This window comes from Gorilla gorilla, chromosome 10 (assembly GCF_029281585.2).
Source record: "Gorilla gorilla gorilla isolate KB3781 chromosome 10, NHGRI_mGorGor1-v2.1_pri, whole genome shotgun sequence".
NCBI classification, from domain to species: Eukaryota; Metazoa; Chordata; class Mammalia; order Primates; family Hominidae; genus Gorilla; species Gorilla gorilla.
The window spans coordinates 82,940,466-82,964,103 of NC_073234.2; the positions used below are offsets into that span (position 1 = coordinate 82,940,466).

Here is a 23,638-nt window from a genome sequence, read left to right on the forward strand (position 1 = left end):
CTAGGCCTTCTGCCCAGAGATTCCCATAAGCTTCTCACTTCTTTCAAATCTGCTGAGATGTCACTTTATCAGAAAGGCCTTCACAGTAAGTAAGTTTAAGTAAAATAGTGCCCTCTCCGGCGTCTCCCTATCTTCTTACATCCCTTCATCTTCACCTAGTATTTATCCCCACCTGATGTGTGATATAGACACTGTTTGTTAATTGTTATTCTCCTTGTGCTAGAATAGAAGATCCACGGAGCAAGGACTTGATCTGCTTTGTTCTAAATACCTAGATTAGTGCCTGACACATAACATAATAGGAGCTTGATAATCAATACATATAGAATTAATGGATTAAGCTGCCAGTCAAGTTGGGTCCATTTTTACTGTGTATGAACAGTCTTAACAGTTTGAATGTAGGTGATTGCCCTTAGCCCATCCTTAGCTAAATAATTTCAGTTCCATTCAGTAAGGTTTTGTTGAACCTGTGCTAAGGCAGACCAGCAGCAGTGTCCAGTGTGGCTCTCAAAGTGCTCACAGCACATACTTCTCCTCTCACTCACCACTTCTTAGCTAGGGGATGGCATGACTTTTGGTTAGAGCGGCACCAAAGACCCCATGACCTGGAACACCACAGAACTTTTTCCCTTTAATCTTCTCTGGTTTGCAAAATTGCACCATGGCTTCTCTCATAACAGATTCCCTAGTAGAGAATTTCAGAGTTTCTGTTACCCCTTTTACATGTTCATTCCTCACCAGGTGCAAGGTCCAGCATGATCCCCAGGACCCAGGAATCAGCCTGTTCTTTGCTGGCTGCTCCCCGTGCAGCACCATAGGCTTATCTCCTAGAGGCTGACTCCACTGGCACCTACTTTATAAGCTGTGTCAATTGCGTGGCCACTAGCCTGAGAAGACTGGTCTGGAAGCCAGCTGCTGGGACCTTACCTAGTCATGGCGCTCCTGTCCCTTTGAAGCTCCTGGATACACTGGACACCACTCCTCTGGCATTTGTCCTGCTGGATCAAAGGAAGAGGTTTCAGCAGAGGTCCCACTGGGCTTTGTCTATGAGCTTTTTATTAAAGTACTCCAATCTCCAGGATGTAGCTTTCTCTTTTCCCTGCTTACTGGTTTTAAACATTAACTCTGTCCTTAGGATGCAGTTGGAAGAAAAATCAGATGTATTGTTCCCAAGAAATTGCTGAATCAACTCTGCAGCCTTTCCAAATACCTAGATTGCTTTAGGAGGCAAATGTACCCCCCAACCTAGAATGGAGGAAACTGGCTCTGCAAGTGCCCTGACCGACATATAACCAACCTGCCCAAACACGTCATATCACCAACTTTCTAGTGGTATAGAAATCTCCTCTTGATTTCCACACCAGTAGTGGCCACAGAGCCACCCTCCAGCAGCAAATTCAGATACCTTGTAGCCACTTGGTTATGACGGCCATGCCTCCTACTTCTGAAAAGTTTACATTAGTAGACTTTAGGCCATAAGGTCTTCATGTTCTTTTCTAGGTAGTTCTGGACCTTGGTGATGGAGACATAGAAGGTACCGCCAGTTAGCGGTGTTCTCTTTTTTTTTTTTTTTTTTTCAGATGGAGTCTTACTGTGTCTCCCAGGCTGGAGTGCAGTGGCACAATCTTGGCTCACTGCAGCCTCCACCTCCTGGGTTCAAGCGATACTCCTGCCTCAGCCTCCCAGTAGCTGGGATTACAGGTGCCCGCCACCATGCCTGGCTAATTTTTTTGAATTTTTAGTAGCAACAGGGTTTCACTATGTTGGCCAGGCTGGTCTCAAACTCCTGACCTCAAGTGATCCACCCGCCTCGGCCTCCCAAAGTGCTGGGATTACAGGCATGAGCCACTGCACGTGGCCTGGTGTTCTCTTAAAGGGAGTTAGATCCACCTTCACCAAAATGAGTCAGTTCCTTAATAATTTATCTAGCTGCTCCAAAAGCCCCTGCACCTTGTTTTCACATATCCATAGCAGATAAAGTTTAGAATATTTCTTTATTTTTACTTTTTTTGTGGAGACTGGGTCTTGCTATGTTGTCTAGGCTAGTCTCAAACTCCTGGTCCTCCCTCCTCAGCTTCTCAAAGCACTGGGATTATAGGCATGAGCCATCGTGCCTGGCCAAGTTTAGGATAATTCTTAACCTGACTTGATCTATCCATAAACCTAACCCTAGGAGGATAGCAGTACCACCCCTCTGCCTGGCACCCCAAGTTTCCTGTATTCTGAATTTCTTCCCCTTCCCCTGGGACACATCATGCTTTCTTACAACTTGACGCCTCTGAACATCCTATTTCTTCCACTTGGAATGTCCTAACCTGTCTCGTCTGACTTGCAAATTCCCACGCATCTTTAAAACCTCCACTGAAGCACAGCCCCTGCCAGACACCACTTAAGTGGAGCTCGTCCCTCTCTCCTGTGTGCTATCTCTGTGACTCCTATATGCCTTCTTTACCACTCTTTTCACTTCATTAAATGTCTGGTCTCCCGTACGGAACTGTGAACTTCCTAGTAGCAGTGACCAGAGCCAGGGATTATTTAACTGTGTAGCCCCATGTCTTAGTTTGTTAGGGCTACTGTAACAAAATACTATAACCTGGCTAACTGTAACGAACAGGAATTTGTTTCTCACAGTTCTGGAGGCTGGAAAGTTCAAGAGCGTGGTGCTGGCAGATTTAGTGTCTGGTGAGGGCCTCTTTCCTGGTTCATAAATGGTGCCTGCTCTCTGTGTCCCCACATGGTGGAAAAGGCTACTAACTCTCTGCAGTCACTTGATCTAACCACCTCCTAATACCATCACATTGTGGGTTAGGATTTCAAAATATAAATTTGGGGCGTACACAGACATTCAGACCATAACATTCCACCAACGGTGCCAAAAATATGTTAGGTTCTTATTGCTTATTGCTTAATTGAATAAAAGAATGAGTTCCTGGACAGGTGTGGTGACTCACGCCTGTAATCCTAGCACTTTGGGAGGCCGAGGCAGGTGGATCACTTGAGGTCAGGAGTTGGAGACCGGCCTGGCCAACGTGGTGAAACCCCGTCTCTACAAAAAATACAAAAATTAGCTAGGCGTGTTGGTGGGCACCTGTAGTCCCAGCTACTCGAGAGGCTAAGGCAGGAGAACCACTTGAACCATGAGGCAGAGGTTGCAGTGAGCTGAGATTGCGCCACTACACTCCAGCCTGGGCGACACAGTGAAATTCTGTCTCAAAAAAACAAAAACAAAACAAAACAAGAATGAGTTCCTAATAGATTGCCAGACTGAAGTGTAGTCTACTGCATTTGATGATTCATCGTGTCTCCTAGGCCTAGCAGATACTAAATTCTTTGTAAATGTTTCTGGGATAAGGGGATTAAATGAGTAAATGTGTTTTGAAACCAGCAATTTTTACGTTCATTTCCAATTTTCCTTGTGATCAGTACTTTGCCCAGTGAAAAATCAACTTTCTTCCTCAAGGCTCTATTCTGAGTTCTCCTGTTTCTTTCTCTCTACTCCTGCTAGATCCTGCCTACCTCCTTGTTATCTGAATCTGGATTTTAAACATATAGAACACACAGAGTTTTTACAATGGGTGAAAACCAAAGAGCAGTCTCTTGCTAACTGAATGAAGCTTTTAAGGAGGTTCCTATTTAAAATGAAGTCTGCTCTGGTGGAGTTATGAAGATTAAACATGGTAATGTTTGTGAATGTGTTTTATAAAGAGATCAAAATATGTGTAATTATATGAGATAATTGATAATGATGCATTATAATAATAAAATTTGAGGGAAATAACTCCCCAAATTTACCCACTTCACTCTCCCCAAAGCCCCAGGAGTGTGTTTGTACAGCTTTTCTATTTAACATTCACTCAGGGAGATGTCAATATTTAATAGAATATTTAATAGAATGAGGAAAATCTAAGCAATGGTTAATAGTCACTTAGAGGTCAATAAAAATTAATATAATTTTCAAAGATGTTCCATTTATAATCAAAATAGCTATGGGGTAGGTCAACTGCAATATTTCCTTATGTTAAGCCACAAAAAATATACAAAATTGAAATTATATTTGTCATGATATAAAACAATATACTACAAAAAGTTCCCTAATGTCTTTTTCTTTCTTAAAGTTAATGATTGTGATCCTTTGTCAAAAAAAAAAAAAAAAAAAAAATCAGTGCTCCTTTTCCTCATGTTAAATGAGTAAATTAATATTACTAATTTGGAAATCGTAAACTATGGCTTCCAGTAACTAGCATTTATTTTATTCATGAGAAAACAGTGGCATATTTAGCTTCTACTGAAGTATTGTACGAATAACTTAAGCAAAAAGGGGTGTCAGATTATATTAAAATTGATTTTTTGCTTCGTTTTTTTATTTGAACATCAGTTGTATGGAGTACTCATTTTAAAAAGGAAAATGGTATGAAAATAATTGTTTTGAAAGGAGAAAAAAGAGGTGTGAGCTTTCTTGAAAGTGTAAGGAAAGTAGTGTGATGGAAGTCATAGTGAAATCAGACTGGGAGTCAGAAAACCGGTTCTAGTGTCATCTCTGCTACTTAGTAGCCCTTTTCTTTTAGTCGATTCTAAACACTAAATGTGCTTCCGCATGTGGATTTAAATGTGATGGTCGCCAGTGACAAGCATAGGGGGATATTTCTTGCTAGGGTCAGTTCAGGTCATGATTCCTCTAAAGGCATATTATTGGATTATTTTACTGTGGGTCTACTTTATTAGGAGAAGGCCCCGAAAGGGTTTTTTGTTTTGTTTTGTTTTGTTTTGTTTTTTTTGGAGGGACGTAATACTAGGGAAAATTCTTTTTGTCACAGGTTCCCTCTCCCAGTGTCCGTAACTTGGAGGCCTCTTTAGGAGTCCCAGAGACTCTGAGAGGGTCACACTGTACCTTGAAACACAGTTTTTGGCGTTTGTATAAAGCTGCGGGTGCGCTCTGTAGGAGGTTGCTATGACAATTTGCAAACAGTAGAGTGGATGAAACTCCGCAGGAGGTGGCTCCCTTCCGACTGGAGTCTGCACTAGTTCGGGCCTGCACAGTAGGTCCAGCCAGGAGCCAGAGATACTCGGGCGGGGCAGAGCATAATGGACCCCTGGCCCCAAGAGAACTTCAGAAACTAGGCACCTCTCGAGAAGGAAGTGCATGGCATAACTCTGCCCCGTCATCCGGGATTTGTCGGGCTTTCCCACCCCACCTCCTCTCACAGTTGAAGTGGCAAAACCTGTGACCTTTGAACAGAGGCGCACCGTGTGCCACGCACGACGAGGCGCGGATGTCAGACGGGAAAGCAATTTTTTTTTGGTCTTCAAGGAAAAGAGAGGTTGTATATGGCGAATAAAAAAGGCAGGGAAATTCTCCACGTGTCTTGGAAGGGAAGGGGGAAAGAGATATGTCGGGTGGGGTGAGAGGAATTCGAGGTGTCGCTCCCTCACCGCAGAGCTGAAAAGAAGGTGTGTCTCTCGCAGTGGCCGCGCAGGGGAAAGGCTCGGAGTTGTAAGGAAATAGGAGATGTCTCTGATGTTTATTTTTGCCTAGCAACCCACAGCCAACTGCTTCCCCAGCTGCCGTCCACACGCGCCTCTCTGCCTCCCCTTGTCCTAGCGACTGGCGAGCGGTCACTTGGTGTCAGTAAACCGGGGAGGGTGTGTGGTGGAGGTGGGAGGGCAGCCCCCTCTTTCGCCCCTGCTCAGGGTCAACGAGCTCAGCGGCCGCCCCTCCCGGGACTTGACTCTCCGAGGTGACCCTCGCACAACTAAGTTATCTACATGATGAATTGGGGAGAGGGGAGTGGCTAAGTCGCTGGGACCAAGAATGGGGGGACGGGGACGCAGTACGGTCTGTGAGCAGCCATTCAGTTCGAAGAGCTGAAAATGCATTTATGTTTAGGGGTGCGCATGGCAGGGGAGGGGTCTCTGCGGCGCTTTCGGCCGGAGGGCAGCAGCGGTAGGTTGAGCTGTAGGGCAGAGAAGGGGCGCCGCGGGGCCGGGGAGGGGAAAAGGTCGCCGGAGTGGAGCCGAGGGGAGCAGTGCAGATGGCCGGAGGGGGCGGAGGAGGGCGAGCGGAGGCCGCCGAGTTTTCCGGGGAGCGGAGGGGCGGCTGCGCGCAAACCGGGGGACGGAGAGGAGCCGGGCGGGAGGTTGGGTGGGGGTGGCGTGTGCGTGGCCGGGGCCGGGGGAGCCGGGGGCGGGGCCTGCGGCGGCGGCGGAGGGCGGCGGGGGCGGGGCCGCGCGCCGGCGCCTGTGTGTGAGTGCGCGGGGGCGCGCGCGCGGGCCCGGGAGAGGCTCACCAGCCAGGCGGTCTTCGGTCCTCGCAGCGCTTCCAGCTCCCCGCGCCCCTATGTGAGGGAGACGGGGAGGCCCGCGGCGCGCAGGGGAGGGCGAGGCATGTGCACGGGCCGGAGGGTGCTGCAGCCGCCCGAAGAAGAGGAGGACGGCGGCGAGGAGGAGAGCGGGGGGCTCGCGGCGGCGGGCCCGGGCCGAGGGGATGCAGTGGACTGTGTGTGTCTGGCTGTAGCAGACGCGAGGCGGCGACGAGGCGCCGGGGACCCGCGCGAGGGGCGGCCGGGAGGCGGCGGCGGCGGCCTCCAGAAGTAGCAGCAGGACCGGCGGCGGCGACGGCAGCCCTGAAATGCATTTTCCTCTCCAGCGGCCATGTTAACCAGGAAACCTTCGGCCGCTGCTCCCGCCGCCTACCCCACCGGTAAGGAGGCCGTGCCGCCGCGCCGCACCCCCGGACCCCCGCCGGCCCTGGGCAGCCCCTGTGGCGCGGGCAGCCGCTGCCTGCGGGACCTCGAACAAAGTCGGCGGCGCGGCGCGGGGGAGCCCCCGGGCGGACGACGCGTCCCGGGCTCCATGCAGGGTTGTGCGCGGCCCTGAAGGCCCCTCCGCGGGGAGCCCTCCGCCCGAAGAGGCTTCTGCCTGCCGGGGGCCCGGGCGGGGACCGTCCAGGCCTGCCGCCCCGCCCTGCGCTGCCCGGGGCTTGGCGTGGCCGTGGCTCCCTGCTCAGCTGTCCAAACCCACCTCCCGCCTGCTGGCCGTCTGCAACGTGGGCCGCCTAGCCCCGGCGCGGCCCGGCTCCCCCGCCGGGTCGCGAACTCGCGCGCCAGGGCCCCACTTAACTTTGCAGCTGCCCGCGCCCCGCCCGTGGATGTGCGCTGGGGAGCCGTGACCCGAACGCCCGTTTTTACTGCCCCGGTCTCTTCCTCCGTCTTTCTCTGGAAGAGGGTTGTCGCTGCCCAGCGGGGTTGGAGGGGGGGTCTGGGTGACTTTCTCCCCCCTGACCCTCTTTTGTCTCCTCCCGCACGTGGCTTCCAGGCCGAGGTGGGGACAGCGCCGTTCGTCAGCTTCAGGCTTCCCCGGGGCTCGGTGCAGGGGCCACCCGGAGCGGAGTGGGGACCGGCCCGCCCTCCCCCATCGCCCTGCCGCCTCTCCGGGCCAGCAACGCTGCCGCCGCAACCCACACGGTGAGACCCAGCCCGCGGGCGGCCCGGGCGGTGGGGGCGGGAGGGGCCCCAGGCCGAAGCACCCGGACTTGGAGGGGTCTGACGCCGGGAGAAGAGGGGTCGAGATACAAGCAGCCTCACGCCTCGGGCCGATGGCCTCTCGTCGACGCCGCCCTGGTTAAGTTGGGCGAGCCCAAAGCTGCAGCCACAAAGGAAGATTCGTGGCGTGGGCCCCTTACTTCCCCTCCGGAGCTCGCCCACCCATGACCTCCTCTTCCTGGGAACTTCCTCCTTGCTGCTTTCCTTCTTTCCTCATTTTTCGTCCTTGCATCCCAGAGTTCCCTTCCCTGACCCGGTAAACATCTCTGTCCTTCCCCCACCTCCCCGTGGGTAGTGGGTATTTATAGAAACAGATATGTGTTAGGGGACAGCCAGACCGGCCTGCCCGGAAAATCGATCCCCCAAAGAGCCTCCCAGGCCTGGCTCCAACCAGCAGGGAGCATCGCCAATTGTCCCCCGCGTGTGTAAGCATGTTTTATGAGTGCTACAGGTTTGAGCACAGCAGAAATTGTAATTAACATTAACAAAAATAAGGGCCGCCGCAGCAGTCAAAACAAGCCACCCCTGTAGGATTCTGCAGTTGGACATTATTCAAAAGGAAAGGGCAAGCGTTGCTTTGGAGGTGGGAAAGAAAAAGCACCTAACAGGTGCTGTGGTCTCTGGGAGGGGAGAGGCCAGCGTGGGACTGGTTGCTGGTGGCTGCGGAGACTGGCAAGCTGGATTCTACTAAAGCATGTACCTTTTCTCAGCTCCCAGGGATCACCCTTGGATGGTGATGGCCAGCCTGGAGGAGGTCTGCACTTGGAGGAGGTGATGGTTTGGAGGTCTTTTTTTCCCAATTGGATTTTCCACAGGAACAGCTTAAGATGGTTCTGTGTGAGGGATGCTTGCTAGGGATTGGTTTTATTTGCCAAGTGAAAGTTGAGTTCTTGAAGAAAAGGCCATCTCCGGTCTACAGGGGAGTAGCTCTGGGGACATATGGGGAAACTTGTTTGTCAGACAACTGTGAGGGGATGTCTAGACTGTAGTTGCACCTGTTAGACTTCGAGAGATGTGTGCAAGTTTTGTAGGAAAATGTTTTGTTGCTGTTACTATCTTCCCCCTCCCTCTGTCTGTCTCTCTATCCTGACACATCTGGTCCCAGGGGCTGGGAATTCATTGCACAGAAGTTAACTAAACTGTGTTGGACTGTGGATGGTATAGTAGGATGGATGATTCTGTATATTACTGTTAAGTGTTCTTGTCACAGTGATATTTAAGGGACTGCCATTGATTTTAGGGGTTTGGATTTTTTTGTTTGGGATCATCTGACAATTTGGAAAATATAATACCTAGTTTTTTTCTATGTGTTGATGTAATCACATGACATGGTGTGAGCTGGGAAAAGAGCTATTTGGTTTGCATGTGGATTCCAATTTTGTAAGGATGGGCTTTGCTTGATCAGAGCCTCTTTGCAATTGAAATGCATGTAATGAAAGTAGATGAAACGACAAGTCTCCACTGGAGGGAGAGCCTGTGGTGCACCAGAAAAGGAAGGATGCGAATATGCTTCTCAGTACTCCTCATAATGGAGGCCTGTATTTTGCTGTGGCATATGCCAGATTTACTTGTTTTTAACGTGTGTGTAAATTTCGGTATGCTGTTAATTATTAGACGCTTGACTTTGAAGGTGTGAATTTGGGTTTCGATGGTGGTGTAGTTTTGATTTTATTTCTATAACATCGCAGATTTCATAGTACAGGAAAGGTTACAAGGACCACAGAGTTTATCTGGTTCTATTCTTTCAATTTATAGATGAGGAAACAGACTCAGACAAGGTAACTGGTTTCATCAAGATTCCCCAGCCAGTTCATATCAAGGCCAGAGTGAAAGCCTACATCTTCCTGCATCTAGTTTTAATATACTGATGGAGACTGCTAATTCTAGGAAATTGTACTAGCCTCATTATAAATGCAAGAACCGTTGTAGATCCATATTCCCATATGTCTGTCAGATTTTTATAAATTTTTAGTTATTATTTCCAGAGTAATTACACCTAGGAAGAACTTCTAGAATGAATGGGGGGCGGGAGGGCATTAAGGAGATAAAAATGATCTTGTCATAGGAGCTTGCCCGCATTTTCTCTTGCAGGTGATATAGTAGGCAGGTTAAATATATGATTATAAAGATTATAAACTTTGGAATTTATCTAGACCATTGCCCTTTTGTTTTATATCTCCATGTAGAAGTTGTTTTACACTTTAGTTATTTCTGTTTGTGTGAGAGAGAGAAGTGTGCCCAATCACTGTCTTACTTCCTATTATTTTTCTATTAATGTTAATTGGTAGTTATTAATAGAAGTATTTTTAAATTCAAAAATATTAAAATATGTATAACTTTTGTAACTGTTTTACTATGTAAAACACTCTCCAGTTATTAGTTTTACCTTTATAAAATAATTCAAATTGAAATACACATTTAAAAAAATGGCAGTATTTTGAAGAAGAAAAAGTAGACATTTTTCTTTCTGACAGGGCCACACAGACTGTCAGAATGTTTGAGGAGGAGCTAAAATTCCAGTCTTTTTGGACTCAATTCTATTACCATAATACTATACAGCATTTCTAAGATGACTTCAGAAAAGTTTTTAAACGCCCAAGACTATTATCACAGTGAAATATCTGCTGTTTGCCATTTTCTTATTGGAAGAAATGAAAACTACCAAACTGGTTAGACTATTGTTTTTATATAATATTTAATACCAAAGTACTTGATGATGAAAGAAGCCTTTGCAGGTCTCTCGATTCGAACCCATAAATTGTAGCTATTTTAACAATTGTATTCATTATGTTTTTATTTTTTGTTTTGTTTTGTTTTGTTTTTTTGAGACAGAGTCTCACTCTGTTGCCCAGGCTGGAGTGCAGTGGCTCCATCTCGGCTCACTGCAACCTCCGCCTCTGGGGTTCAAGCGATTCTCTTGCCTTAGCCACCCAAGTAGCTGGGATTACAGGCGCCCGCCACCATGCCTGGCTAATTTTTGTATTTTTAGTAGAGATGGGGTTTCACCATGTTGGCCAGGTTGGTTATGAACTCCAGACCTCAAGTGATCCACCTGCCTCAGCCTCCCAAAATGCTGGGATTACAGGAGTGAGCCCCTGCGCCCGGCCTCAGTATGTATTTTTTAAATGTGACACACACTGTGCTATACATTGGCATATCGGAATAAGCCATGATCTCAGACTTCAAGAGGCTGAGCTGAAGGGAGAGGTTTTTAGTGTCTTTAAGTTTATGATGTAGTCTTGACATATGTATTCTGGAAACGTTCTGGCATTTCTAGTCCCTCAGCACCCCCACCCTGCTCTCTGCCCCATTTTTTATGTCAGTTAATTGTGCTTTTGAGCTTGATTGTGATTTTAGAGTCCTGCAATGTTTGAGATTCAAAGTCTTCTTTTGCTAGAGCTTCTCAGATTAATCTCTAACATCTGGAAAGCTTTTAAGATTGCATGCGTTGCTTTTAGGTGTTTGGTTGATGTGTTTGTTGCAAGTGTTTTATACATGGTTTGATTGATGTGTCTGCTACAGGTACTTTATGCTGGGAGGTCCTTGGCCTCCAAGTCTGTGCGGATCCACTGCAAGCCTAACGTCTTGTGACTTAGGTCACCAGGGACGTTTCTCAATTCCCTGGGCCTTGACTTCATGTTTCCTTATGAAGGTACACAATGTAGTTCTCAGGAACAACTCCAAGAGAGGCAAGAGTTAACAAGGAGGATCTATTGGCATGTGTTCCTCCATCCCAAAGATATTTATTGAGGGCTTACTATATGTCTGGGTTTATGTTAATGAGGACTTGGAAACATAAGAGGGGACCCAGCCCTGGAATTGCTCACAGCCAGATGAGTACATCTGATGTTAAAACAATTGCAGTAAAGAGAAATAAGTAAAAGGGTGAATCACCTAGGTATGAGAAAGAAGATTCCAAGAAATATCTGGAAAGGACAATAATAATGCTCTCATTGACTGACTACTAAGCACTTTACACATATTACCTTATTTAATCCCCCTAATAGCCCTAATGAGGTAACTTTGTTACCTTCTTTTTGCAGACAAGGGCACTGAGGTTAACAGAGATTAAATAAGTTGCCCTGGGTCACACATTTAGTAAATGGTGGAGCTGGATCATTTAATGTGTGTCTAACTGAAAATCTACCATTATGAAACCTGACCTCACTAAAAGCAGAGGAGTGTAAAAGTGTGTGGCGTTTTTTGGGTCCTGGGCTTTCTAGCTTTGTTCTCTTGGAGAGAAGAGTGACAGTAGTTGATGAGAATGGAAGGACTCCGATCATTTAGCCTCTACATTTTAGAGCCTTGTGTTCTTACTGGTAAGTTCTTGCATTAGCTATGGAAATAGGTTACAGCCACAGGCCTTGGGCAAAAGCAAGAGTGGTCTCAGGTTGAGACTTTTAAATGAGACTCTAGAAGCACTATGGAGAAGAGATTTGAGGAATTCTAGACTTAGAAGCAAGGGGGCATGTTACGATGCCGCCTCAGTTGTCCCAGTGAAAGACATCAGGAGAGTGAGATGAGGCAGTGTTGATGGAAAGGGCCTGGGATAGTAATGATGCATCTTCTTGGTGACTTGGGAAGGTGAGGGAGGTGTTGAGATTTTCCAGGCACACAGTGCTGAGGATTCATTCGCAGGTGGATAGCCTGAGTGACACATGGAGGGGAAGCCTTCTTTTTATCAAAAATGGAGGATTATGGAAGTGGGAAACTGGTTTGTTAGAAAAATCATGAGTTAAGTTTGAGTTGCTTATGGGAGAGGGAGCTGATCGATTATGGGAGAGGGAGCTGATCGATAGTTGGATATGTGTGTCTTCCACTCAGGAGATAGCACCTTGGCAGGTCTGAGCTCAGGGAACAAATGCGCAGACATCAGGCCATGGGCAGTTGCTGAAGCCCTGGCTGTGTTCAGGATCAGTTGCAGGGGGTTATGGGAGTAAGAAGCCAAGAGAATCAAGACTTGAACCCTGGGGAACTCTTGAATCCACCTAAGGTTAGGTAGTAGTTGATGCTGCAAAGGAGACCAAGAGAAGGCAGTTGGAGATATAGAAGATGGTCGTTTCTTGTCAGTCTTGTTAGTTTTAGTTACTAAAACATTTGTGATCATGTATTAAATTATGCGAAACACAAAAATTGCTTGAAGTAGATTTCTGAGGCTTGGTTTTACTTTGCTGTGTTTTTAGAAATCTCTAAAGCCCCAAGGTTAATTTTGTCCTAATGAAGAGCTTTATGCTTTTTATAGCATGTATACAGGTAATGTGGATTTTTCTGCTGAAATATCACCACTCCACTCTGAAGAAAATGGTTCTATAGGAGAGAGATATTTTGATTCAGGCCCCTTTATTCTCTAGTGTTTGAAAGACCACAGTGGACAGGAGAGGGTGCAGAGAGCGAGGCTGGGGAAGAAAAGCATTGGACAAGCCTGTACCTCTTTTATGTATGCCCAAGACTTGCCTGATTCATTTTTATGGACTGCCTTGCTTTTGGCATAGAACAAGGGTAAAATAACCTTTCTGGCTACTCTTATTGAATATAAGGTCACCTAGCATGGAGTATCATCTATGAGTGTGATAAAAAAGCTCAGTTATAAGTCTAAGAAATGATATCCCTGAGCCTATGAAGTCACAGTCAGACAGGCCCCAAGTATTGTCTTCTGTTTTGTTTTAGTTAGAAGTGGGCAGAGAGGAAGCTCACACTCCACATAGTCATTGTGCATATTATGTATCCAATAAAGAAAATGTGAACGTCTTGGTCTGCTAGTAAGAAGGAGTTGGAATTTCATTTTGTAATCCAGGTGTTCCCAAATCATGTTTTGAATTACTGTGTTACATATACAGAGCCCTTCTGCTCTTTCAGTAGTATGTAAAGCCCCAAAGGTAGGATTTAAAAGGGGATAGTATACTGATGGCAGTGGACTTCATCTAGTTAATTGTAAGTTCCTGGAGGGCAGGGACTCTGTCACTTTGGCAGCCAGCCTTCTGTTAATACCAGTTGACTGAATGAGGTGGATTGTGATGACAAGGTGGTGTAAGATTTCATACAAAAATCACCTACCAGGCTGCTTTAAGACTAGGGGTTGTCCAAGGCAGGAATTCCTAACTGGGAGAGGACCCTGGCTGCCAGTCCTCTCCTACCCCTTACCTCTCAGCAGCCATAATGCTTAAAGGAAATCCCAAGAAGATTCTCAGTAGAGGGCTGGGGTCCCTTGGTTCACACCATTGATAGGATTTAGACAGGAATGTTCAGGGATGGCATGCATACCTGAAACAGCGGTTGCTTCTTTGGATTCCTATTTGGAAATCTGAGTATCCCAGCAGCTCGTAGAAATGGATATCTTCAGAGAGCTGAGCCACTGACCCCTCCGGAGGAAGGCCAAACAGTGTGGTCGTTGCTTGGTTTGTTGGGCTGAATGCCTTAAATGGTTATTACAGTTTGTAAAGCCTGGAAACTTTTAAAAATAGGTCAGGGGTTCATAAGATACTATGGTACACATCTACATGGGAATCTTTCAAGTCTAAAAACACAGGGTTTTTGTTTTTGTCACTGGATCATGTGTGCACTTAGGTTTCATCAGATTTTCAAGGAAAGGGGAAATACTGGTGATGAAGTGTTTTCAGGATAGAGCTCTAGGTATTAGGGAAAGAGTAGTGAACAAGACAGACATGGTCCCTGTCTTCATGTTAATAAACTACTAGATGAAATATGAAAGGTGCTGTGATCTGGGGGTGGAGGAGCCAACATAGAGTCTTATGTGTGCATGTTTTTTTCTGTATCCTGTTTCATTTTTGTATCAAATGTGGATTGAGTGGAACACCTATGATGTGCCAGGCCCTATACTAAGTGTTAGATATAGAATGATAAAGTTAAGGTCTCTGTCTCCGTGGGGAACCCTGAATATGTACAGCAAACCATCTTGTCTGTTAGGCATGGCATTTATGAGGTCCATTTTTCAGGATCACATGTTTTGTGGCTTTTACTCAAACCAAATGGGATTTTGTAAATGTGAGGTTGGGGGGGTGTTGTTGTTGGGGGTTACTTATACACCATTTGAACAGACACCACTTCTTTTGTATTTATATTTCCTGTCTGAATTCCAGATTGGCGGCAGTAAGCACACAATGAATGATCACCTGCATGTCGGCAGCCACGCTCACGGACAGATCCAGGTTCAACAGTTGTTTGAGGATAACAGTAACAAGCGGACCGTGCTCACGACACAACCAAATGGGCTTACAACAGTGGGCAAAACGGGCTTGCCAGTGGTACCAGAGCGGCAGCTGGACAGCATTCATAGACGGCAGGGGAGCTCCACCTCTCTAAAGTCCATGGAAGGCATGGGGAAGGTGAAAGCCACCCCCATGACACCTGAACAAGCAATGAAGCAATACATGCAAAAACTCACAGCCTTCGAACACCATGAGATTTTCAGCTACCCTGAAATATATTTCTTGGGTCTAAATGCTAAGAAGCGCCAGGGCATGACAGGTGGGCCCAACAATGGTGGCTATGATGATGACCAGGGATCATATGTGCAGGTGCCCCATGATCACGTGGCTTACAGGTATGAGGTCCTCAAGGTCATTGGGAAGGGAAGCTTTGGGCAGGTGGTCAAGGCCTATGATCACAAAGTCCACCAGCACGTGGCCCTGAAGATGGTGCGGAATGAGAAGCGCTTCCACCGGCAAGCAGCGGAGGAGATCCGAATCCTGGAACACCTGCGGAAGCAGGACAAGGATAACACAATGAATGTCATCCATATGCTGGAGAATTTCACCTTCCGCAACCACATCTGCATGACGTTTGAGCTGCTGAGCATGAACCTCTATGAGCTCATCAAGAAGAATAAATTCCAGGGCTTCAGTCTGCCTTTGGTTCGCAAGTTTGCCCACTCGATTCTGCAGTGCTTGGATGCTTTGCACAAAAACAGAATAATTCACTGTGACCTTAAGCCCGAGAACATTTTGTTAAAGCAGCAGGGTAGAAGCGGTATTAAAGTAATTGATTTTGGCTCCAGTTGTTACGAGCATCAGCGTGTCTACACGTACATCCAGTCGCGTTTTTACCGGGCTCCAGAAGTGATCCTTGGGGCCAGGTATGGCATGCCCATTGATATGTGGAGCCTGGGCTGCATTTTAGCAGAGCTCCTGACAGGTTACCCCCTCTTGCCTGGGGAAGATGAAGGGGACCAGCTGGCCTGTATGATTGAACTGTTGGGCATGCCCTCACAGAAACTGCTGGATGCATCCAAACGAGCCAAAAATTTTGTGAGCTCCAAGGGTTATCCCCGTTACTGCACTGTCACGACTCTCTCAGATGGCTCTGTGGTCCTCAATGGAGGCCGTTCCCGGAGGGGGAAACTGAGGGGCCCACCGGAGAGTAGAGAGTGGGGGAACGCGCTGAAGGGGTGTGATGATCCCCTTTTCCTTGACTTCTTAAAACAGTGTTTAGAGTGGGATCCTGCAGTGCGCATGACCCCAGGCCAGGCTTTGCGGCACCCCTGGCTGAGGAGGCGGTTGCCAAAGCCTCCAACCGGGGAGAAAACGTCAGTGAAAAGGATAACTGAGAGCACCGGTGCTATCACATCTATATCCAAGTTACCTCCACCTTCCAGCTCAGCTTCCAAACTGAGGACTAATTTGGTGCAGATGACAGATGCCAATGGGAATATTCAGCAGAGGACAGTGTTGCCAAAACTTGTTAGCTGAGCTCACGTCCCCTGATGCTGGTAACCTGAAAGATACGACATTGCTGAGCCTTACTGGGTTGAAAAGGAGTAGCTCAGACCTGTTTTTATTTGCTCAATAACTCTACTCATTTGTATCTTTTCAGCACTTAATTTTAATGTAAGAAAGTTGTTCATTTTGTTTTTATAAAATACATGAGGACAATGCTTTAAGTTTTTATACTTTCAGAAACTTTTTGTGTTCTAAAAGTACAATGAGCCTTACTGTATTTAGTGTGGCAGAATAATAACATCAGTGGCAGGCCACTGATTACTTCATGACTGCCACGCATTTACAGATTGGTGTCAAAGACATTCACTATGTTTTTATGGTTCATGTTATATCCTCCCCAGGGTGACAGCCCCTTAAGGCCCTCCTTTTCCCTCCATGCTCCAGGTCCATGCACAGGTGTAGCATGTCCTGCTTCCGTTTTTCATAAATTAACCTGGGTGTTGGGGGTAGTGGGAGGAGAACGGTCAGAATGAAAGTGACATTCTAAGAAAAACTGTACCTTAGAGATTTTCCTCTAGTGCTCAAACAAATACAAAATAAGATCCCCAAGGTTTAAACTGCCCAGTTAGCATTCTGACATTCTAAAAGCCGGCAAAGCAGCTTTTAGTGGATAAATGGAAATGGAAACGTGTGTGTTCCTCCAAATTTTCTAGTATGATCGGTGAGCTGTTTTGTAAAGAAGCTTCATATTACAGAGTTGCTTTTGCACCTAAATTTAGAATTGTATTCCATGAACTGTTCCTCCCTTTTCTCTGCTTTTCTTCTCTGTTCCTCTTTTAATACCACACGTCTGTTGCTTGCATTTAGTTTGTCTTCTTCCTTCAACTGTGTATCCCAGACTGTTAATACAGAAAAGAGACATTTCAGCTGTGATTATGACCATTGTTTCATATTCCAATTAAAAAAAGAACAGCAGCCTAGCTACTTAAGGTGGGGATTTCCATAGTTCCAAAGAAGATTTAGCAGATTAGAGTGAGTTCACACTTTTCAGGTGCCACTGTAAGGTTCTCTCAGCCTGGGAAACTATCAACTCTTTCTTTAAAAAGAAAGAGGGTTGAAAATCCTCTGGACGAACAGAAGTCACTTTGGCTGTTCAGTAAGGCCAATGTTAACAACACGTTTAGAGGAGGAAAAGTTCAACCTCAAGTTAAATGGTTTGACTTATTCTTCGTATCATTAGAAGAACCCCAGAGATAGCATTCCTCTATTTTATTTTACTTTCTTTTGGATTGCACTGATTGTTTTTGTGGGAATGACACTTTATCTGGCAAAGTAACTGAGAGTTTGGTAAAAGAATATTTTCTTCTCTGAATAATAATTATTTTCACAGTGAAAATTTCAGTATTTTATCACTAATGTATGAGCAATGATCTATATCAATTTCAAGGCACGTGAAAAAAATTTTTTAGTATGTGCAATTTAATATAGAAAGATTTCTGCCTGTTTGGACAATAGGTTTTGGGTAGTACAGATTAGGATAAGTAAGCTTATATATGCACAGAGATTATTGTATTACCTGTAAATTTATTTACAAGTACTTAAAAGCATGGTCCCCAGTGAGGCCAAGAAAGTTTCCGGTTAAGTTCTTTAATAATAATCCTACAGTTTATCTTAAGAAAAAAAAAAGGTTTGAAAAAAACACTTTAATTTAGGCTTCGTTGGTTGATGGTGGAAAAAAATGCTCAGGAAATATTTCAGATATTTGCCAAAAAACCAGTAATAAGGTTAGCTTATTAAAATAGTGATATTTGCTTTACTATTTAAGGTGTCACTGATAAATTAATTTGTACTTCTGTCTGTGTTTAGAAATTATAGCTTCTTTTCCCTTAGTCAAATTTTTTAGCATATTATACACATTTCTGTGTAATCTGTGGAAGTGCAATAATATGTTAGTAAGTTACATTTTAAATAATGCTCATGTGACAATACTCCCAATCAATGGCTTATAGAATTTAAAGATCTGTATATTAGATTTTGGCTTAAAGACATGAGAAGTATAAGACTTGGTTTGGTGGCTTTGTAAGACCACCAGCCTCTTAATGATGGTTAGCTTCTTTAGGTCATTAAATCAATAAAAACATATAATGCTGTTTTCCTCTTCTAATGCTCCTCTTCCATTTCCAGTTATCTTCACATTTACATTTAAATATACAAACCTGAGCCTGCCGTTATTAATTTCCCTATAAAATGATGATACATGTGAAAATTTATAAATGGACTAATACTGCTTGTCTTTCCTCCACCGCACAAAACTGGTTCTTAAGATGCCAGCAATGAATTTGAGACTATCTTTATTTATAAATGGAAACCGGAAACTTTTATACCAAACTATAATAATGTGCAGCACTGTAGGGCTTTTTTTTTTTCCCTCCAAATACAGTGAAATTTTTTTATTCACAAGAGCTGCCACATTTCAGCATTTAGTGATAGAGCTGCTTTAATAAAATTCTAGTTTGATTGTCATGTCAAAAAAAGAAAAATGTTGCATCTTTGTGATTTTAAAACAAATTAATGAAGGCTCTGATAGGCTATTAGGAGTTGGCTTGGAAACAGTTTTTGGTCTCACAGGTTACCATTGTCTGGGGATGTCTGAGCTGTTTTCAGATTTAGGAATAGCACAGTGTTGTCTTGTCTTTGGCAGTCTCATTTGGCTCTGTTTCTTGCACCACCAGCGTGTTCATTACCACTTAAATATATTGCTACAGCAGTGGAACAACAGAGTGGTGCAAGACACTGTAGATTAACGGTAGAGGAGAAATTGTGCCCTTAGTGTTAACAATGTGCCTTTTGTTCTGAATGCCATGTTGTAGGGCATGCATTTTTTGGCCTCTTTAACTCTTCGAATTCTAGTCAGTAAGAATGGAACCCATCTCTGCAAAGATACATCTGTCTTAAATATCTAGTTACAGGCCTTAATAGAAACCATAAGGCATGACTCATCTTCAGGCACTGAAAAAAGATAACCATCAGGTAGTGTTACACAAGGACTTCCTATGTTTAAGGGGTTAAAGATGGTCTTTGTTGTATCTTAACATCAGACTGATTTTTACATTTTTTTTTTGTTATGCTAACACTAGACAGAAATCAACTGTATTTGTAAAAATTTACCTCAAACCATTTAATTTTATAGTGTGATTAATCCCAGGGCATTTGGTATGAACCAAAGTGCATTCCTTTTATATGTGCCTGGCTCTAGTAAGGATGGCCAGGGATTTTTACAATTTGGGTGCAAGGCACTTAAGCCACTTTTAAACTTAATGGGTGGTTTGGGGTCGTGTTAAATGACTCCATCAGAATGTTAGAAAACACTTTAGGCATCAGTAGCATTGGGCCATATTGGAATCCTAAAGTGTGAATTATTTTAAGGAGAGCATTCATTTTTGTAATTTTTTTCATCAAAAATATTTCTGGTAAGCAGAAGACTTTTTAAAAAAACTGATCTGGTCTCGGTAAAGGTTTTAATATTGCCCAACATAATGCTGTAATAGCATTAAAAAAAGTATTTGTGAACTCTTTGTTTCTTAGGGGCTTGTACATCTCTCTGCTATGGACATACATAAAATTAATTGTAATTATACTCAGCTCAACTGCTACAGTTATGTCTAGGCAGTGGCTTGGGTTTTTATCGAGCAACAGCTTAGACACGTGACTGTAATATGCTGCAACTGTGTGTACTGAAAATATGTGAAAATGGTTGAATGTGGACTGTGTATATATGTATGTAAAAATTTCTGTGAGATGCTGCTGTCGCCACTTAACATTAAATATGTTCTAGTGGATTTTAATCCTAGTGGCCAGTTCTATGATACTGTATGTATTATACAGCTGATGACAGGAGTAAGACTGTTTAGTGAATATTTGTTAAATTTTATTGTTGTGGCCAGAGATAATTTCAGAATAAAATTTTAATGTCCTACCTTACTTCTCTCCCCTTTCTAACTATAATTTAACTCCTGATCTATTTCTGGTATTATCCTTTGTCAATTAGCCTGGAGAGGGTTTAGAATGCAAAATGGATAGCTCTATATCAGGGTCTTGAGAAGTTAAAATAATTCATTCTACTAGTTTGTTCATAGCAATACTTTATTAGTTCAATATAAGTATGCAGATTCCAAGTGGAAAAACAAAGGTTTTAGTAAGTAGTTCTTGCTTTTCCCAGGATATTCTATTCCTTCACCTGTCAGATTTTTATGTTAACTTTTTTATATATAGCCTCTGCTGTGCTCTTTATTATGCTAGAGCTTCATATCTTCTTTTATTTTAACCTTCACGATGATAGTTAAGCTGGGGGAGCAGAACCTGTCAATTATTCCCCACCAGTCTTCATTCTTTTCTCTGCACAAGTTCTGGTAAATTATTCTAATGTGCTCTAACCAGTTCCACCCAATGTTTTTTAATGCTTATGAGTTTGCAGTTTTTGTACTTGGTGGTCTCTATGGTTCACATTTTTTTGTGTTGTAGTGTCTCCTGCCTCGGTTGGCTCAGAAAATAAGGCCTAGGAACTGCAATTAGCTCATGATTTGTCAAGTTCAGTTAATACCAAGCTAAGAGTTTACTTACAGATGACAGCAAGCAGATGCTCTAGTAATTTGTCAGACATTGCAGGGATATTGTGTAGTCAAATATTACCCTCTTGTGGAAAGAACTACCTCACATTATTATTTATTCCCCTTCTGTTACCAACAGCCAAGGAATTACTTAGTGTGGCTCCCTGCATCAATACTGGGATATGCTTAAACAAGGGAATGCCATAAGAGTTCCCAATTGCCTCGTCATAGCCTGGGCCATAGATTTTTGTTACTGCTAATCTTGCTTCTTAAAGTTCACACCCAGTGCAAAAAACCCAACCAGCAAACTAACCCCAAAATCCAATATATTTAGAAATTTAAGTGTTAAGAGATGTGCATTATGTACAAAATTGAAAATTGGTGCTAAAGTGGCAATGTCAATTTAAAATTTCTTGTCCAGATCTGGCTGACTGACTGACTCAGGAGATTATAGTTCCTACTCATTCTCTTTCCTTTTATCAGATCTTTCAAAAGCGCTTTTTAAAATTGATCAATGTGCAATTCTGTTTGAGTCTCTACAGTCCTATCCCTTTTGGAATGAACAGTTACACAAATAAATATTCTTGGAACTTCGAAGTTGTCTGCAAACTAGCTCTAGAAAATGTCGCTAGTTGACATTAGTGTTGGTCTGTTAGAAGGGGAAATTGATTTGACTGCTTCATGTTTTGAAAAGAGCATTAAGAGGGATTTGAGGAAGGTATATGTGGCTTTCTTTTTTTTCTTAAGTTTGAATTACACTTCATTTCCTTTGGGTTATTAGGCAGATAAACGCTTGTCATTAGTAATACTTAGCACTGTCCATAATGAAAAATGACTGCCAGTGTGTTGCACATACATAAGAAAATTACATCTTACTGCGAAGTCTTTGGTTTGTTTCCTTATTTGGTTTGACTTTGACTTACTATTTTGCTATGGTCATATCCTTAATATCTGCGGTACATTTCATATATATATGGGGTGGGAGCATAATTGCCATTCCCATGTGTCTCAAGGAAGCTTAATGAGGAAACTAATGAGTTAATATTAACTCTTCTGAAGAAAGCTGACATTTTAGGAGTATTAAGTCATCTGTCGTTAAGGAGCAGCAAGAATATATTATGATTGTATCACATGTTCCAGAAGAGCATTACCCCTTACATAGAAAGCTCCTTAGAGATTTCATGGTGTTGGATGAACATCAGTTTATCCTTATACATCCCTATGAGCTATAATTATCCTCATTTGATACTTGAGGAAACTGAAGTGACTTGCTCCAAAGTGACTACAAAAACATTGCAGTTTGAGGCTTAGGTTGTAATCAGGTAATTTTGGTCTTGGACAGTAAGGGAAAATCCATAATACATAAAACACAAAAGTTTAGAAAGGGGGGGAAGTTGAGCTAGCAATGGGCATTTCTATTATTTAAGTTACATATCAGTTTCCAGGAATATTTTTCAAATGGGACAAACTAAAAAGTTGAGGACTAGAGCATCGTAGTGTCTAAGTGCACCTAATAACTTAATGCATGTGCACACACCCTCAGTTAATTTGTAAGAGAGTGACTTCTCATTGTTATTTGTGGAGAGGCTAATTATAGTAGCTTCATTCTTTATTTTCTGTGTTCTTAAATTTTTTTTTACATTTGAAAGTATGAAAATACTATTTTTGACACTTTACTGATTCTCAGGGATTAAAAGTTAAATTTTACTGACTGTAGCAGCAGGTAAATCTCTTAAATTTACTCAGGTTTCCTATCCTTTGCCTCCATATTTAAGAAAATATAGAATGCCTGCCAGGGAAATACATAAAAATAAAAATTTCAAATACAATTTTAAAATACCAATTTGTAAATAAACCAATTTTACAAACTAAAATATTGTGTCTTTCCTTGCTTTTTATCCCAATTTATCTCCCCTCCTAAGTTTGAGGAGTTTTATATATTAAGGCTATTTCTTCATTTGTAAAAATGAAGTATGCTATTTGCAAAGCAGAAGCCCATGAAAAGCCCCAAATCATTTAAGTAAAGCTTACTGAATTGTTTTCAATTGTTCTGGGAGAAATGTAACTAATTATAAGCAATTTATGTGGACCAGCAGCAAATAAATGTATGAGTAAATTTGGGCGAATTTGTCATCTTTTTATCTGAAGAGGAATACCCTACTTAATTTCCCTTGTCTGTAAAACTGAGTTTATCAGAATTTTGGCTAGGGTAGCTTTAAATATATATATAAAAAATGCAGATGGCATTTATTTGTCAAATATTTATTAAATAAGCCTCCTACAGCCCAGAATCTTGTAGGCACTAGGGATATATAATGCTGAACAAAACACACAGTGCCTTTTTTAGGGAGTTTTTAGACTGGTTGGGAAGGCAGACATTATATGGGTAATTATATGAACAAATACATATTTTATACAACAAATACTTTGCATAGTTGCAAAGTAGTAAGTGCTGTGAAGAAAAAACATGTTGTGCTGAGTGTGTGTGCAATGTTATGTTGTATGGATCAAAGATGGCTTCCCCAGGAAACAAATAGCTTTTGAGCTGAGGAACAAAGAGCATGAATAGAGACCCTGTAGCTAGCTAGAGGAAATAAGGTGAACAACTGAAGGCAGGGCCACGTGGCCAGAGCCCAGAGAATGAGAGAATTTGGTGTGAAACGAAGGTGATGAGGTGGTTGGGAACCAGAACATGCCAAGCCCTGTAGGTGCTGTTAAGGATTTTGGTCCTTACCCTATAAGTAAGGAAGCCACCAAGAGATTTTTGAGGAGGAAATGCCATGAGCAGATTGGCTCTTCCTGGCTGTCTTTATAGGAA

At 43.5% G+C, this 23,638-nt stretch overlaps 1 protein-coding gene across 4 annotated transcripts; it reads left to right on the plus strand.

Annotated features, from left to right (window-relative positions):
• The first annotated feature begins 6,259 nt into the window (after window positions 1–6,259).
• Window positions 6,260–20,189, plus strand: DYRK2 (dual specificity tyrosine phosphorylation regulated kinase 2). 4 transcript variants are annotated; one of them, XM_031000981.3, is made up of 3 exons: window positions 6,260–6,697; window positions 7,312–7,460; window positions 14,636–20,189. In XM_031000981.3, the coding sequence occupies exons 1-3, from the start codon at window positions 6,649–6,651 to the stop codon at window positions 16,241–16,243; spliced, it is 1,806 nt and encodes a 601-aa protein (XP_030856841.2). In that variant the 5' UTR covers window positions 6,260–6,648; the 3' UTR covers window positions 16,244–20,189. The 4 variants fall into 4 exon arrangements, with proteins under 4 accessions (XP_030856841.2, XP_063550204.1, XP_063550203.1 ...); XM_063694133.1 differs by lacking the exon at window positions 6,260–6,697 and adding an exon at window positions 6,725–7,191; XM_063694134.1 differs by lacking the exon at window positions 7,312–7,460 and having other exon boundaries at window positions 6,563–6,697.
• The last annotated feature ends 3,449 nt before the right edge of the window (window positions 20,190–23,638 follow it).